At 35.1% G+C, this 16,888-nt stretch overlaps 1 protein-coding gene across 2 annotated transcripts; it reads left to right on the forward strand.

Annotated features, from left to right (window-relative positions):
- The first annotated feature begins 1,716 nt into the window (after positions 1-1,716).
- LOC105164275 (sodium/pyruvate cotransporter BASS2, chloroplastic) lies at positions 1,717-16,380 on the forward strand. 2 transcript variants are annotated; one of them, XM_088881266.1, is made up of 15 exons: positions 1,717-1,819; positions 9,229-9,778; positions 10,256-10,338; positions 10,467-10,745; positions 12,497-12,605; positions 12,718-12,759; positions 12,830-12,943; positions 13,028-13,090; positions 13,362-13,489; positions 14,074-14,155; positions 14,796-14,847; positions 14,997-15,094; positions 15,262-15,420; positions 15,894-15,983; positions 16,094-16,380. In XM_088881266.1, the coding sequence occupies exons 3-15, from the start codon at positions 10,304-10,306 to the stop codon at positions 16,169-16,171; spliced, it is 1,329 nt and encodes a 442-aa protein (XP_088737392.1). In that variant the 5' UTR covers positions 1,717-1,819; positions 9,229-9,778; positions 10,256-10,303; the 3' UTR covers positions 16,172-16,380. The 2 variants fall into 2 exon arrangements, with proteins under 2 accessions (XP_088737392.1, XP_088737391.1); XM_088881265.1 differs by having other exon boundaries at positions 1,718-1,819; positions 12,488-12,605.
- Positions 16,381-16,888: the final 508 nt, after the last annotated feature.

The following is a 16,888-nucleotide window of genomic DNA, read 5'->3' on the forward strand; positions in this document are numbered from 1 at the left end:
GGGGTAAAAGGGTGTTTGCAATAGTTCTGCCTTTCTAATAAAAATAAGTGGTAAGTTAAGTAGTAGTAAAAGTTGTTGGAATTCTTTTATAAAAAAAGAGGGTAATTTACAATCACCTCCTTTTTGATTTGATATAATTACAAATGTCTTTTTGTTATTTGAAAAATTATAAATATCCTCCTAATTTTGACGTCCACTTAACAATGGGACCATTCTGTTAGGTTTTTATTCAATTTTTTCGGCGAACTGATCAAAATGCTTTTTTGGATTATAAATTATAATTATATATATTTTATAATTTCTTAAAATATTTTTATGAACTAATATTTTCTATAGATTATTTATTTTACCACCCTCATTTTTTTTTAAAAAAAAAATCAACAAGGGTAAATTAGTAATGTTCACTTCACCATTTAGGTGCTGCATAATTATTTTCTATTTGAGGGAGGTATTTGTAATTTTTTTAAATAATTAGGAAGTATTCGTAATTATGCCAAATTTCAGAGGAAATAGTGGTAAAACCCAAACAAAAATTAAAAGTGAAAAAAATTGAAATTAGAGTGTTTAAAAAAATAATTTAATATTTACAGTTTCACCAATAAATTGCAGAAATTGGTAGGGAGCTGTTTATAATTTGTGTCTTAAATGAATCAACTTAAATCAATTTAAGTAGCTCAATAATAGAATCTGTAAGCACAAAAATTACTTATTTTTTGTCAATAATTTTTTAACAATAAACTGATAAAATACTTATTTTTGACATTTATAAATACCCTGAATTTAACATTGTGTAACACATTATTATGGGAAAGAAAAGTTATTATTAGCTAATATGTAGCTTTAGTATAATTTTTGTTGAAACTCGGATTCCTAGTGCATAGAAATAGGGAAGGGACTCTCCCTATTTCAAATTTCAATCAATTTTGCTCTTTTTATCTCTCACCAATGCCAACCATCTTTCCTAAATACATTTGGATTAACTCCACTATACAAACAAGATACGACAAAATACAAAATAAGTATAATATGATATAAATACGATAAGATATAATTGATCAAAGTTTAGGACACGATACAGTTTTGATATAATTGTTTTTATAATTTTTGTGTAAAGGAGATATATACGTCAGTATATGTATATGATTGATGAATAATATATAAAATGAGAAATACTTTCATTTCAATTATATGTCAAACATTAGTAAACTTGATTTGTAAACTAAAAATATTGCTAAAAGAAAAAATATAACTTCTAAAAAATTAAAAAGAAAATGAGGTAAATAAAATCAAATGGGAAGATATTATTTATTTGATTAATTTTAAGAAATTTTTATATTTTATATTCATAAAATATACAAAAGAGAAATAAATTTATAGTGTCAAAAACGTAATTGCCCGTATTAGTATGGTGTTAAGTTTCTTTTGATTTAATTTTTGAAAGAGTGAAATGCCGCCTCTCACAATAATTGATGCAGCATTCATGCTGCACCGCATAATTTTTTGAAATGTTGATGCATATAACTAACAACAATTTAATTATTTTACTCCCTAGTAATATTTGGGCTGCAGCATATCCAATTAAGCCCAATTAAAGTTTCATGACCCAAACAGTTACTGGACAGTCAGAGCCCAATTAGTCCGTGGGCCCGTGTACCAGAAGCTACCCACGTTGTTTTATCTCTCTGTATTTAAAAGTCGGCCCTTTCCTTTCAATGCTGAGATTTTCTTATCCTTTCATCCAACTTCAATTCTCTTCTGTTCCTCTGCACTCTGCCCTGCGGAATTCTAATTATTGCCGGTTTTCGCCCCCTATCACCAGGTAAATTTCTAGTTTTGCATCGACTAATGGCTTATTTTGATCATATGTGTCTTTTTTGCGATAATCCGCGACAATTTAGCGATTGCTTGTGGCGGTAATATTGATATGGTGTTTTTATTTTTTATTGTGAATTTCATATGATTTCTGAGGATTATCTGTCTGTTTTTGTCATTTTTGGAATTTGGTAGTGTTGTTGGTTGATTATCAGTTAGTTGTGATTTTTCGGTTTTAATTTCTATCTATGATTTTAACTAGAAGATATTTATTTCTGAAAGCGGGGAGAATTCTTTAAGTTCGGACGTGGAGTTAGTTTCGTGGAATTTGAAGTCGTTCGTTTTCTTGGTAATAGGTTTTGGAATTTTAGTAATGGAAATCATCGAGTTGGGCTTGTTGAAGTTTGTGCGTTTGAAGATATTCATTAATTTGGCGTGATCTGAGTATTCCATTTTCCTTCTATTACTTGTGTTTTTACTCCTGGATCCTTGTTGAGGTGGAATTTAAATGGCTATTGGCCTGTGGCATATATACAGCTGTTTCTTTGCAAAGCAGATTTCAAAGGTTTTCGAAGTGTTCAGAAATAATTGATGAGTTGGAGGTCATATGAGTCATATCCTTCAATAAGTTAGGACTTAATTACACATATGAATACAGGATTCGAGTTGGTAGATAAAATCACAGCTTTCACTGCATTTTTGGCATAGTTGTAGGGGCTTATAGGTTTTTGTTCCCTGGCTATAGATCATGTTCTATAGTAAATTGTTGACTGTTACAATTATGCCTCCTGTCTAAAGTTTAGGGGCTTCATTGAAGTAAAAGCATAACTAGGGACTTATTGTTGTGTTATGATATCCTTACCATTTTCCAAATTTCACTGAACTACTCAGGCACACACAAAACAGGTCATCAGTATGATTGAAAGAATTCTAGATAGCTATATAATTCAGATGGGCTGCAAATGCAGCTAACATCCATAGCCTACTTAGAGAATCCAACAAAAGGTAACCCCCATCTTAATCAGCAAATGGTCTTAAGCGGAATCTTAACCAATGCAGTGAATCTTTTGATACAGAGATTCATCTTACACTATATTCAAATGCTTCCTATTATGAGATGCCAATCCCAAACTAGCAATCAGACCCTCACACTCTAAGAACACCCTTAACTAGTTCATCCTTGAAAGGTTTACAATGAGAAGCAATAAAAACCATGTATAAAATGTTAAAAGTACCATAAAATTTCACAGCAATATTGAGATATCAATAAGCAAAGTGTGGATATGATGAATCCCGAAACAAAATTCTTATATATTACTACTTTCTACTGATCTTCACTTTGTAGTTCATGAGATGAGCACATCGGAGTTTTCTTCAGAAGAATATGTCATAACAGAAGAATACCTAATTCTCTGATTAAGTCTTACCCAACATTTGTCCATCAATTCACTGAAGAATATCAAATTAACAGTGTCATTTTTCTCTGTTCAGGTCTTTAGCATTTCTGGGTCGACTTTAGGAGACACATGCACATGCACACATACAGGGGGTGGGGGTAAGGGGAAAGGGGAAAGAAAAGACCGATTGGTTTTTCAGTTAGTTGAGAAAGGATCCAAATTCTCTTTCCTCTTATTGACCTTGGACATCCAAGTTTCCAATACTTCAGAATGACATGTGTTTGTGCGTGTGGGCAGCCAATAGACATGTCTCAAATGGATTGGCAATGCCGGGATTACCAGAAACCGAAATTCCTTCTTCGTATAATCATGTTCCTAGTTTTTCCATGTTGAAAACTGGTAAGGTTCAGATAAAGCGTGCATATGATATCAAATAACTTATTGTAACATGTAAAATTCAACTAGCAATATGGAAGTTTTATGAAAAGATGAAACATGAATATGGAGGAGTAAGAGAAACATCCATGCTTGTTCCATTTCTCCAAAGCTATCCTTGATAAATTACAAACAAGAATCTGCATTTGCAATATGGCCAAAAATATCTGCTGTCCTAACAAAAATAAATGCTAACTGCATATGGAAGAAAACCCAAAATAAATTACGGGCTACTTGAAGGAGGGTCTTATTACTTTTACCTTCTATAGCTAAACTTCAATTGAATCATTCTACTTGGTATTGCCAAATTTCTCATTCTTTATGATTACAAAACTGTAAAAGTTTATAGAAGTATGTAAAACATTGAGCAAAGGCAAGAAATGCTACATGAAGACAATCTAAAATCAGCATAATCTGATCCAAGAGGCTACTACGTGGCAAGAAAGGTAGGCACCTTGGAAGTATAAGTGGAAGCTAACTGCAACATAGAGCGAAGCCGTTTATCATGATCTGATGTATCTATTTTGGTATAAATATCAACTTAGCTGGTTTTACTAGAAATTACCTAGTCTTTGAATAAGCATTAACTCCAGCAATTTTATGTAATTTCTGAAGCACTTCAGGCTTGTGTAGCAACAGTTTAGCGCATCTGTTTTGGAAAAATATAGTCTAATGGGTCATTAAGTTAGGATCAAGTTGACTACACAAGCTTCTTGCTGCTATATATTTGGCCTTAGTCTTCTCCATCTAATATATTTTTGATTTAGGACCTGAACTTAGTAAAGAACAAATGATGCCGTTCTTCTATGTTTTACTTTAATACTAACTTTTCTCCCTAACCTTTTATTTCATCTTTGAGTTGCTCCAGAAAGTTCACTACTACATCCTAATATTTTAATGTCTCCTTTGCTTTCTTGTTGTTCTTCGGAGATCTTATTGTAATCTGTCCAGAATTTATGCATCATTTTCCCTTTAATGTCTGGCAATAAACCCTTCTCTTAAGTGATCATTTCTTCAGCCTAACAATCACTTGAAGCTCCACCCAGCAAACAAAGCCTACTGTGCTCCTTCACACCTCTAATTGGATTAATTCATGGTTTCAATTTCTTTCCACAATCTCAAGCAACTATCAAGTCATTCTATAAGGATTCATCATTCATCTTCTTCAACACCTATAAATAATTAAACATGCTTCAACAACAGCTCCCTAATGCAAATAAGACATCTCCAACTACTAACCATAGTTTCCATCCAAGAGAAATGGGAATGATATTAAATGCCAAAAAGATAACCAAAGTTTTTTAATGCGTTTTTTGTAATTTATTTCCTTGTATTCTGCATAATTTAAGTGTTACTCCAACAATCGAAGCTGTGGATGAGAAAGTTGTAGCATTAAGCATCGAAGGTTTCTGTTCAAACATTTTCCCTATGCTTGGCTTTGTAATTTGCACACCTATACTAGGTGTGAAATTTTAATTTTAAATGTTTTTTTTTATTCTTTTCTCTCTCTTCTTTCTTTTCTCTCTCTTCTTAAATCTTGTCGCAGCCTTCTTCTCTCTCTTTCTCTTTCTTTTCTTCTTTCTTCTTTCTTATTATATGTATTATATATTATTTAATATATAATATTTGTGAAATGTAATTAATATTTACTACTAAAAAATAATTATTAACTTATGAAATCATTGATATTAAAGATATTTAATATCAATGCTACTTAGTTAAAATATGTAAGACTTTTCTGCCTAATGGAAATACTGTAGCAATTGCGTACACTGGATTGATCCTTGCCTGCAACAAAACCAATCCAAATAATCGCCATTCCACTTTTGTCAACGCTTGACAAGAAAAATGTCATGCTACATACTCTTTGAGCACATTTTAAGATGCCTATCCTGAATGAGGTACAAAGGAGCCATTTTTCAATCCTTGTCTCTTTTCATTGGGAACTAGATCCAAAGCGAAAGTATCACACAAAATTAGTCTATCTTGCAGCTTTTATAATTTCTAAAGACTCATAACGATTCATCAATCGAAATTAAAGAATGCCACATATTAGTCAGTTTAAAACAGATGCATGATGACCTGTTCCGATATCCCATGGAAGCTCTGGAACATTCTACAACATGAGTACTAACAATGCAGTCTGTTCAGGTACTACCTTACAACATAGAGGTTTTGCAATGGAAACATGGATGATGGTGTGCTTCGCCTGCAATGGTCACACACATCAAGGGGACAGGACATAAGGAAACTCCCAGAGTCAGCTCATGGCTGCTCCCAAATCTCATAGAGCTCACATTTCAAATCTTCATAACAAATTTGTAACTCACTGGCATAGAGACTGTTACCCATAACCAATAACAAAGGCAAGAGGCATGATTTTTACTACCCACTCTGAGTACTTTCAACTTGTTTAATCATTGGCCATATTAATCTCATAAGGCTTAGGTATAACCTCTGGCATACCCAGAAATAATGTAGAATAGATAATTGTAAGGGATTCTATTGCTCACGGGTTTAGGTCCCCCTTCATTGAAGATCAACCATTTCCTGGTTCTACCGGAAAATCCCGCATCCCCAACGAAACAAATTAACAAAATCATCAACCGAATTTTTGAACTTGCAAGCAAAGAACCAGAAAGTGTGAAGAGATACAAAAGTTTAAGCCAATTAGCTCACAATACTCACCTCGCCACTACATTAATTTAAAAGCTTCAACAAGCAATATACTTGAGACAAAATTTAGCCATCATACAGAAGAAAAAGAAAAAAGACAACCCATCCCAATCCAAAACAGAATATGCACCATGAGTGTCCTATATTGTTCGGATTCACCCCAGCTACTTCTTTGAATAAGATTTTGAAAGATATTCTTCGTCCAATGCCATTGTTCATGGGTTTACATTCCATCTATCGGTGCCAGTATCGAAACCTAAATCAACGTAATGGATTTCCCAAAGAAAATACAAATAGCCAACCTCTCAAAATTCAGAATTTCGGGAATCAAATATCATCGCTTTGTTTTTAGTTCCATCCTTCTTTCAACCTTTTTCAAGAATTATAAGCAGAATATTTGTGGCATCTAATCCTTGATCGTCAAGAGCCAAGAGAAATACCTTAAAAGCACGAAAAAACGACTGATTTTTTTCCTCAGTTGACTAGCGGCGGCGAGCCGGCGGAGAGAGGCATGCGAATTTGCTTTCGCTGTCGATTTTATTACGGGTTCTGTTTTGGTAATTTTCATTTTCCACCCAGAAAATACCATATAAGTACTTTCCAGCCCTCAAATAAACAAAATAACACTTTTCTCCCCACACAAATCGCCCTGTCTTATTATAACCCAAAAAATTGATTGGGATAAGGGCTAATTGGTGGACAAAGAATTAAAGAAATTTTTTATTAATTATACTTAGTCCTTTAAATAGTATAATTACATTTTATCCCCTTGAATTTTTAGAATTATACTTATAACCCTTTTCAAAATGCTTTACAAACAGTAAAATTATCATCTTATCCTTGATTTAAAAATTCGAAAAAAAAAAAATGAATGAATGAAAATTTTGTTAAATGATCATTCTGTCTATGAAAGTAGTTGTAATTTTAGATTGTGGGAGGGGTGAATTTAGTAATTTTGTAAAGTTGAATGAGCGTCTTTGCAAGCTGGAACTGTCTGGTTGTGTTTTCATTTTCAATTTTTAGTCGAAAATATGTTGTTTTCAATTTTGTGTAAATTTTCATCTAAAATGAGAATATATTTGGATGAGTTAATGAGATTGTGTTTTATATTAAACTGTAATGTCAAATCAATGTACTTTTATTTTATATTGAAATATGATATCAAATTAATATATCTTTAATGAAAATACGCATTGATGGGTATGACCTAAAAGTTATTGGCCCAAGGATAAATGCTAAGCCCAAGCCAGGCCGGCCAGCCTAGGAGAAAGTCTACCCGTCCAAGGGCACTACACTTAGCCTAAGAAGGAAACACCTTGTAGGCCTACTTAGCTCAGCCCAAGAGAGAGCCCATCATACCAAAACCTGTCCAAGGTGATGGAGCTATTGGTTGACCCTCCAATGTGAAGCACCTCCTCAGACACTACGTCAACCGCACTTTCCCCAGCCTTGCTGGGTGCAATCCAACAAGTAGTTGCAGCGGCCATTCGGGAGCAGATCATGGTACTAGTACCTACTCGCTCAACCCCTGTGGTGGAAGCAGGCACCTTCAAGGAGTAACGAACAAAAGCCCACTAGAAGGAGGCATTGCTGTAACCGGGGCCCCGCCATTGGCAAGGGCTCCCTACTGCAGCTCCCTAAGGAGTTCCCAACAGTGACTGGCCCAGTTGGAGTGTCTTCAAAAAGACCTCCAGGACGTGTAGCACTAGATAGCAGGAGTCCTAGGAGAGGAACAATAGGGTGTCCCCTTCACAGACATTGTGATGGCGGACTAGCTCCCTACAAATTGTTGCACCCATGTTATCTTTGAGTATGATGGGTCGATGGACCCTCAAGAACACCTTTCGCGTTTTGAGAATGCAGTTTTGTTGCACAAGTACACGGACGGGATCAAGTGTTGAGTTTTCGTCACCACCTTTGCTAGGGCCGCGTAATAATGCTTTAACCAGTTGCCTCCTGGAATAATAGTAAGCTTCCAGGATTTCAAATCTTTTTTCCTGCACCAGTTCACCAGTAGCCAGAAGCTTCGAAAGATGGAGCTCAGCCTTTTCGTTGTACGCCAAAAGGATAACGACCCCCTTGAGGGAGTACCTTCAAAGGTTCAATAGCGCGGCCTTGGAAGTACCTTCCGCCACACAAGAAGTGAAGGCCAGTGCCTTCTCACAAGGACTCTTGGACGGGGATTTCTTCATGCCAAGAATCCTGTTTTGAAGTTCGGTGTCCTCTTGACTCGCGCCGCCAAGTATATTAACATGGAGGACGCCCAAGCTACCAAGAAGGAAAGTAGAGGAAAAAGAAGGAGGCTAGGGAGGAGGGCCCCTTCAAGAAACAGCGCACCAAATTTAAGGACAAGAATGCACCCTTCCATAGGATCCATGCCGTTTACACCCCTCTCACGGTGCCTATTATCCATGCCCTTACGGCGATCGAAGGAAAAGATTTGCTCACTCGCCCCCGATCATGGAGAGAGAAGGAAAAAATATAATTAAAAAAAAAAGAAATAAAAAAAATTTAAAATTCAAATCTGCACACCTTCACTAGGTGTGCAGAAACACAAATCCAAACATAATGAATATGTTTTAACTTTACAATATTTGAACTTAATTGTATTAATAACTAATCCAGTTCGAATAAGCATTTTACAAATCAAGTTCAAATAATCTTACTTTTTTAAACGCATTTTATTAATTTTTTTAGTAATCGAATAGAGTTTAGAAGTTTATCAAATTAATAAAGTAAAATCGTGCTTAGCTAGACTCTATTTCTTACATTCATCGTAAAAATACAATAGGAAAACATATAGTTGCAAATTATGGAAACACGACGTCGAATAGTGTGAGGATTACCTTATCCTAAAACAGTTTAAAAAAAGCACGCTTCTGACTTCCGCCAGCCATTCTTGCGCCAGGGGTTGGGGCCGATAATGTCAGAGCTAAAATTGCTTCGATCAGACCCATTTTTTCTTACGAGTCGAGTTTGCCCCTTCCAAGTAACAGTTTGATCAAGAGAGACGAGAAATCAAACTAACCACCGGATTAAAAATCACAGATTACTGAATTCTCAGTTGTAGGTTGCGGTGAATTTTCCTCTTCTAGGTGATGGCGGATTCAGCTCCGTGACGATTGCTGTGGTTTGAGAAATTTGGCGGAAATCAATGCTAATTGGGGGTAGAATTCTCTCCGTAGGGTGTGAGGAATGTGGATGGTTGATTCAGTTTTTCGAGACTTCGTGTTGAAGAGCTTCAAGGACGATGATGGAGAAGCAAAAGCCGCGGGCAGAAATTGTGGGGTGGAAAAAAGTTTGGTTCGGGTAGGGGCAAGTCTGTCATTATACGGAACTTTGACCTGGCGGAATCATTTAGTGCTTTGGAAGTATCGCCAGCCTTTGCTTTATCATTAGAGTAGAGATAGAGAGCGCGGCTGTGGAGGTGGTCTAAGTTGCTTGCTTGTTTACTTGAGGTAAGTTCTTCTTGTGCTCTCTAAATTTTCTTTTCTTTTCTCTCTTTTTTTTTTTGTTTAATTGATATAGGCTACTTATCATGTGTTGGTTTCCTGAATGTTTGATGAATTCCTGCTGATTACTTAATCTTTGATACTCATGCATTGCATGGAATTCCGTATTGGGTACAATGTATTCTTTTCAGTTTGTGTAGTGAAATAATTCTCATTCTTGTGAAGACTAGCTAGAAGGTGCATGAAAGAGAGGATAGTAGTTTCTTATTGAGTTCCTGAAAGATTAATATGATGAAATGAGTTTATTGGCTGAGGCAAGAAGAGTTGGCTACATTTTCTTATATTTTTGTGACATTCTACTATATTTGAATGTCCTATGTGTCCATGGATTAATTATGAAAATGAAGTTGAAGCCAGAAAGTAGTAAATGCTAAATTTTCATATGGTATTATCATTTTAATGTTGGAAATTTCCTTACTATAGGGGCTGTTAGATTGGGTGATAGTGGAAGTGGGCGCAAGTTGTTGAGCAATGGTGTCTTTCCCTAGTGCTTCTACCCAATCCAGGTAAACATGCATGTGGAAGACGAACTGTATTAATTATTTACAGACGAACCTGAATTTTTGCTATTATATTCCAAACATATCTTGTGTGTAATTTTCAGGTACTTGACCTATTTTTGTTTTTCTGTCAGTTACTTGAGATACCCTTTCCTTGGGGAGCCAAATAGAATTCATGTATCTAGAGGTTCTATTTCTTCAGTTGCTTTTATGAGGAAGACTGCCGATCGGAAGGAACCAAGAAGCAGCCAGCGACCAAGAACAGTGACTTCTACTGTGATGCTTGTAAAGGAATGCCAAGGTTTAGGAAAAAAGGGCTCTTCTTTAGGACAGTTTGGTCTACTTTACCCACAAGATGTCGAGGTTAATAAGGAAAATGCAAGAAGAGTCAACCAAACATGTGGTTTATACAGGTACAGTGCATGTTGTAAATTTCAGATATGTCTTTAAATGTGTTTTTCTTACATGTTGTCTGAACAAGAGACTTTAGAATAATTAGTAATCAAGTACTGGGATAATTTTTTTAAGAAAAGATAGCAGGAACATGCATTGCAATATGTGGATATATAAAACAAATATGTGTGTCGAAGCCTTGTAAGTTTTGATATTAGTATAGGTTGTCACAACTTCGAATTATCACCATTGGCAGAAGAAGGGATTGAAAATCAATATTATCCAAAGTTTTACATTGGACTTCATTTCTATAATCCAAAAAATAACATATTATGCCAAATTTGGATTTTAGACATAGAAAATTCTATTGCATTGTTGGATGAAGTTACATGTGATTTTTAATGATATCAGTTTTAAAACCTATGCACATGATACAACTTAAAACTTGTAAAAGGAAAAACTTAGGTCTGTTCAAGCATCTTAATTTTTTGTACTGTACACAGTTGACGATCCTATAGGATTGAGTATCCAAATATGAGTACTCTGGTAAAGAAAGGAAACCTGCATATGTTTCAAGAAGAAGCTCGTGTGAAGCGAATAGTTGAAGGTCAAAGCTTTAATTTTTGCAATCAAACATCCCAAATCCTATGATCAAGTCTTCTTTTATCAGGCAGAGCATGCATGAGAATGATATCCACACAAACATGTTCTTGGAAAAGCAATTGCAGGAGATGGTTTGGTACTACTGTCTCATTTACAGATAATAGTGCATATAGTCTTTCTTAATTAAGTTAGCATCTGAGTTTTTCTAGTACTTTTGGGTCGCATACTTTTGTAATTCCAATTTATTTGTGATTTAGTAGCAATTCTAGAATTCAATTTCTTTACCCAAGACCACGCTCATTGACTCTCTTGCTTTGTGATCATTACCTTCAATGTCCTAAGTAGTTAGTAATAGTCAGATTTGGAGGCCTACTTGGTTTTTAAGGTTGTTGGAATCCATGTAAAGCATTGGAATGCTGGTGGTTGATTAATGAAACTTCCGTACTCAATTGTGAGAATAAATCATTCTTATTTTTCCTCTCCACCTCGTCTCCCATTTCTTGTTTTACTTCTCATTCTTCTCCACTTTTCTACATATTTCAACAAGTTAAAACATTTACCATTTTAAAATCTTGGTGTTATACTATCACCAAAGTCAATTAGGCTTGCTGGATTAAATCCTTGTTCGGAGTGGGTGGTGCCAACACATTCTCAATTGGAGTTAGATAGTAGTCAATGTAATTTTCAAGAATTAGATGGTGATCATTTCATTGGAATTCAGTTTCCCATGGAATTTTGAAGCTCCTCCATGACTTGCTGGTGCCACTGCATTCTCGATTCGCTACTTTTGAGTTTCCATGATTGATTCATCGTGTGCCACTTTCTTTTGAAATATGCAATTTTGGAGAGTTGGCTGCCCCTTAAAGTTCACTTGCTTTCTGTTTTAGACTCTGTTTTCAATTGCTACCCCATTTCCCTCTTAGAAAGTAAATTAAGTAATTTATTTACTTAATTGCTACTTTTGTATGGTTACTTAAAATGAGGGTTTTGGATTTGATTACTTCATTACTCTCTTTTATTTTTTATCGCTCACGTGACTTTCTAATCTATGATTCGTCCTAACCTATCTCTGAGGTTGATTTAAAATTCTTTCATTTACCTTGATTCCTGATTCATTTTCACTAACACAGAAACTCTCATTCGTTTATCCTTGTCCTAGGAACCCCAGAGTTCATTGCAAAGCAGCTACCTCTGGAGATTTTTCAAGCAGTGCTCCTGGTCAGATGAGCCAATATGAGAGAATAATTGAAATATTGACGACTCTGTTTCCCGTATGGGTAAGTTATAGCATGTTGGATCTCATCCTGATACTCTTTTATGTCATATGTCTCTAGAAGGTACTACTTTTTCAGGAAAAAGTTCACATTCAGAATTTTTGACTCATTGCAGGTCATTTTAGGTACCATTATTGGCATTTACAAGCCTGCAATGGTAAGTTTTTTCAGTTCCACTGGCTGAAAATAAATATTAATTAAGCACTCAAGTCTTCAATCTTTTGCAGGTAACTTGGTTAGAAACAGATCTATTTACTGTTGGTTTGGGTTTCCTCATGCTTTCAATGGGATTAACTCTGACATTTGATGACTTCAAACGATGCTTGCGCAATCCTTGGACTGTAAGTAGTAACTCATCTGTAAACCTGTGGAAATGTTTGTTGCAAGGAACTGAGGCCTTACATCTGTTACCATTTTGATAACAGGTGGGTGTAGGATTTTTAGCTCAATACCTCATCAAGCCAATGTTGGGCTTTTTCATTGCAATGGTATGTCTTATTGCTGCTTGACATGTCCGTGGTAACCTCTTTAGTGATTTTTCTTACTGTAAAGCTCTAACTAAGAATTTGGTCAGTAAAATTCTCATATGAAACACATCTTCTAGGTTGCAATGCTAAAGTGTGTTTCTGATGTCATTTCATGAGTAATGAATGTGGTTTTGAGCCGTCCCTCAAGTTGTGATGCATGTGAAACCTGTTTGATGTAGATTCATGATTCCTGGCTCAAATAATGCTTAACTACTTTTGCAATGTACTACAGACGCTGAAACTGTCTGCTCCCCTGGCAACTGGACTTATTTTGGTTTCATGTTGTCCTGGAGGCCAAGCATCAAATGTTGCAACATATATATCTAAAGGCAATGTTGCTCTATCAGTTCTCATGACAACGTAAGCTTAAGTTATTGTGCCTTTGCATTTTCTTGTTGCAATGCAGTTATTCCTGTTGCCTTTCAGCTTATATATTTGTTGTATTTATCTTAAAAATTCCCGAATGATTCTTATGTACTATCAGATCCCACATTCTATGCGTTTTCATATATTATTATCTAGGATTATGAGTATTATTAATTTTTTGAAAGAGTTAAAGAGTGCATTCGATATTTTTTCCGACTGCTATATCTTAATTGATGGAGAAAAATTACTTTTGACTACTGCTTTGTGAAGGGAAAGCAGTATAAAATGCTATGTTCATATTTTTAAAAACTTGGGAAGATATAAACAGTTTTAAATCATATGGGATAAGATTGGGTGTTGCAACATATACCATATTCCCTGGACCTCCAAATAATATATGATATTCATATGATCCAACAGGCAATCGCATTTTCACATGTTATCCTGAATATAGTAAGAAATAAGGTGAAAAAGTGTGAAATAGCACCACTGAGTCACTCTCCAGTATAATATCACCCATAAGGGGAAAAATAGATGGTACATAGTGAATGAACTAAGCTTTTTTGTTTGTATTGCAGTTGTTCAACTATTGGTGCTATTGTGATGACTCCACTCCTGACTAAGCTTCTGGCAGGTCAACTGGTGCCTGTTGACGCGGCTGTAAGTTTGTATATTCTTTACTTATTCTATGCAGAAAAGTTTACAATACAACTGTAGACTTTCTATAATTGCTAGATTATCTCTAAAGCTAGTAGTATAACCATGTAAATGGTAATGTAGTTGCTTCTTGGATGGACAGGCTCCGTGCCTGCATCAGTCTATGATATTACATAGGCTGATCAAAGCCGCTTGAAAGTCTGCTTAGCTTTTACTATAATCGAAATGGCATCCTGCCTATCTGTTGGACTTGCTATCGTGTAATTTACTTGAGTGATGGATGTTTTATTTTTTTTTTATTTTTATAATGACTATGCAGGATTTGGTTAATGGCTTTGCATATTTTGAACTCGTCTTTTCCCCCAACACTTGTTGTTTTGCATATTTCTTTTATAGTATGGTTAAAATAATTTCTTAGTGTTTATATTTAATTGTTTGTGCGTTTTTTATGTGAAAGTATATTGATGTATGAAATATATTTGTTTATGTATGTGTGCTCTGTGCTCAGAGCTTATCGCGCCATGCGCTGTGGCTCTAGCGGATCCTTGCACCATGGCGTGCCATGCTCTATTATCAGCTATGATTTACTTGTAACTTGGGATATCTGCTGACCTGGTTAACTTTCCGTCTACTGTCCTTACAGGGCCTAGCTATCAGCACTTTTCAGGTTGTGTTAGTCCCAACAATTATTGGGGGTAAGCTCAAAAATGTTGAACTTAATCTGAATTATATCTTCCTGGCCTATTTAGTCATTTGTCCAGAATCTATTATATCTATTAATCCGCTATATATCCTCAAAGTTCGATTGACAGTCTTGTCCTGGTCAACTTTTTATGTTTTGCAGTTTTATCAAATGAATTCTTCCCAAAATTCACCTCAAAAATAGTTACAGTTACACCTTTAATTGGAGTTATCCTGACCACCCTCCTCTGCGCTAGCCCGGTAAGTTCACAGGTTAAGAAACGATAAAAGAATTTCATAATAGCGTACAGCGAATAGTTGACCTCCAACACCGCGTTCTCCTCCTCCCTATTCCCTGTGTCCGGCACTTTCATTTTTTTTCATACCTTCTGTGTTTTTCACCAAGAACCTACTCTGTCTTTCTTCAGATTGGGCAAGTTGCAGATGTCCTGAAAACTCAGGGAGCGCAGTTATTACTCCCAGTGGCCCTCCTACATGCTGCAGCATTTTTTCTCGGTTATTGGCTATCAAAAATATCGTTCGGTGAATCAACCTCCAGGACCATTTCCATAGAATGTGGAATGCAGGTACCGTATTCAATACCTATATCAGCAAGAAATAATGGTTAATTACATTTTGCCATTCGAACTATGATCGGTTTTGCATTTTGACATTTAATTTTTTTTTGTTCCAAGTTACCATCTCAACTTTACAAAATTTTGCACTTTGTCATTTATAATTATTTTTCAACCAAGTTTTTTGTCGAAAAACCACCATATGCAGTGCACATGTGATATTTAATGGTAATGCGATGTGATACTATTCATATATGAACAACATGTGCTGTTTTTTCAGCAGAAAAACCAACAAAAGACGGTCATATATGGCAAAGTGCAAATTTTGTAAAGTTGTGATGATAAATTAACACACAAAAAAAAGTTTCAACAGCAAAGTTTAAAACGGGCATAGTTCGGATGGCAAAATATAATTTACCCGGAAATAATCCACAAAAATAATCACTTGACCATTCCATAAACCTCCTTTACATCTCCATCCACAGAGTTCCGCGCTCGGATTTCTATTGGCCCAGAAGCACTTCACAAATCCTCTTGTGGCCGTACCCTCTGCGGTTAGCGTCGTTTGCATGGCGGTAAACTTCTTTAGCTGGCGTTTGAGTACTTGTACACATATATCCTGCACACTAAAGCATTCTGGTGAAGTTTTTTATCATTCAGTTTTTTAAAAAAATATATCTTGCAGCTGGGTGGAAGTGCTCTTGCTGTGTTCTGGAGAAACCAGCCAATTCCAATTGATGACAAGGACGATTTCAAGGAATAGGAACTCAAATTGGCTATTGGTATTCTGGAGGTATATATGAATGTGGTCTAGCAATGAGGCTACCATACCTTCTGGATTGCTTCAATCAAGTTTTTAGCTTTAGGAACCAGAAACTAAGGATTGTTTTGCGAAACTTAATTTGTGTTTTATGAGTGTAGGGATGCAATTTTCACTTGTTTGGCCTAAGTTGCGTTACGAGATTATATCAATATGCGATCAATACATCAATATAACAAAAAAAGATATAATAAATTAACATTAAGTAAGATGAATATTCAACCCTTTAGTGCACTCAAATACATATTCTCTTATTTATTTGTTGGGGTAAAAGGGTGTTTGCAATAGTTCTGGCTTTCTAGTAAAAATAAGTGGTAAGTTAAGTAGTAGTAAAAGTTGTTGGAATTTTTTTTATAAAAAAAGAGGGTAATTTACAATTACCTTTTTTGAGGTTTGATATAATTACAAATGCCTTTTTGTTGTTTTAAATATCCTCTTAATTTTGACGTCCACTTAACAATAGGACCATTCTATTAGGTTTTTATTCAATTTTTTTGGCAAACTGATCAAAATGTTCTTTTAGATTATAAATTATAATTATATATATTTTATAATTTCTTAAAATATTTTTATGAACTAATATTTTTTATAGATTATTTATTTTACCACCCTCATTTTTTTATTTTTTTGAAAAAATCAACAAGGGTAAATACTTATTTT

This window comes from Sesamum indicum, linkage group LG6 (assembly GCF_026168435.1).
Source record: "Sesamum indicum cultivar Baizhima isolate 11 linkage group LG6, ASM2616843v1, whole genome shotgun sequence".
Classification (NCBI taxonomy): domain Eukaryota; kingdom Viridiplantae; phylum Streptophyta; class Magnoliopsida; order Lamiales; family Pedaliaceae; genus Sesamum; species Sesamum indicum.

Coding starts and splice junctions, on each gene's coding strand:
- LOC105164275 (XM_088881265.1), top strand. CDS start 10,304: ATGGTGTCTTTCCCTAGTGCTTCTACCCAATCCAG. Junction 10,746..12,487: donor CAAACATGTGGTTTATACAG/GTACAGTGCATG, acceptor TCCTTGTCCTAG/GAACCCCAGAGTTCATTGCA. Junction 14,848..14,996: donor AGTCCCAACAATTATTGGGG/GTAAGCTCAAAA, acceptor TATGTTTTGCAG/TTTTATCAAATGAATTCTTC.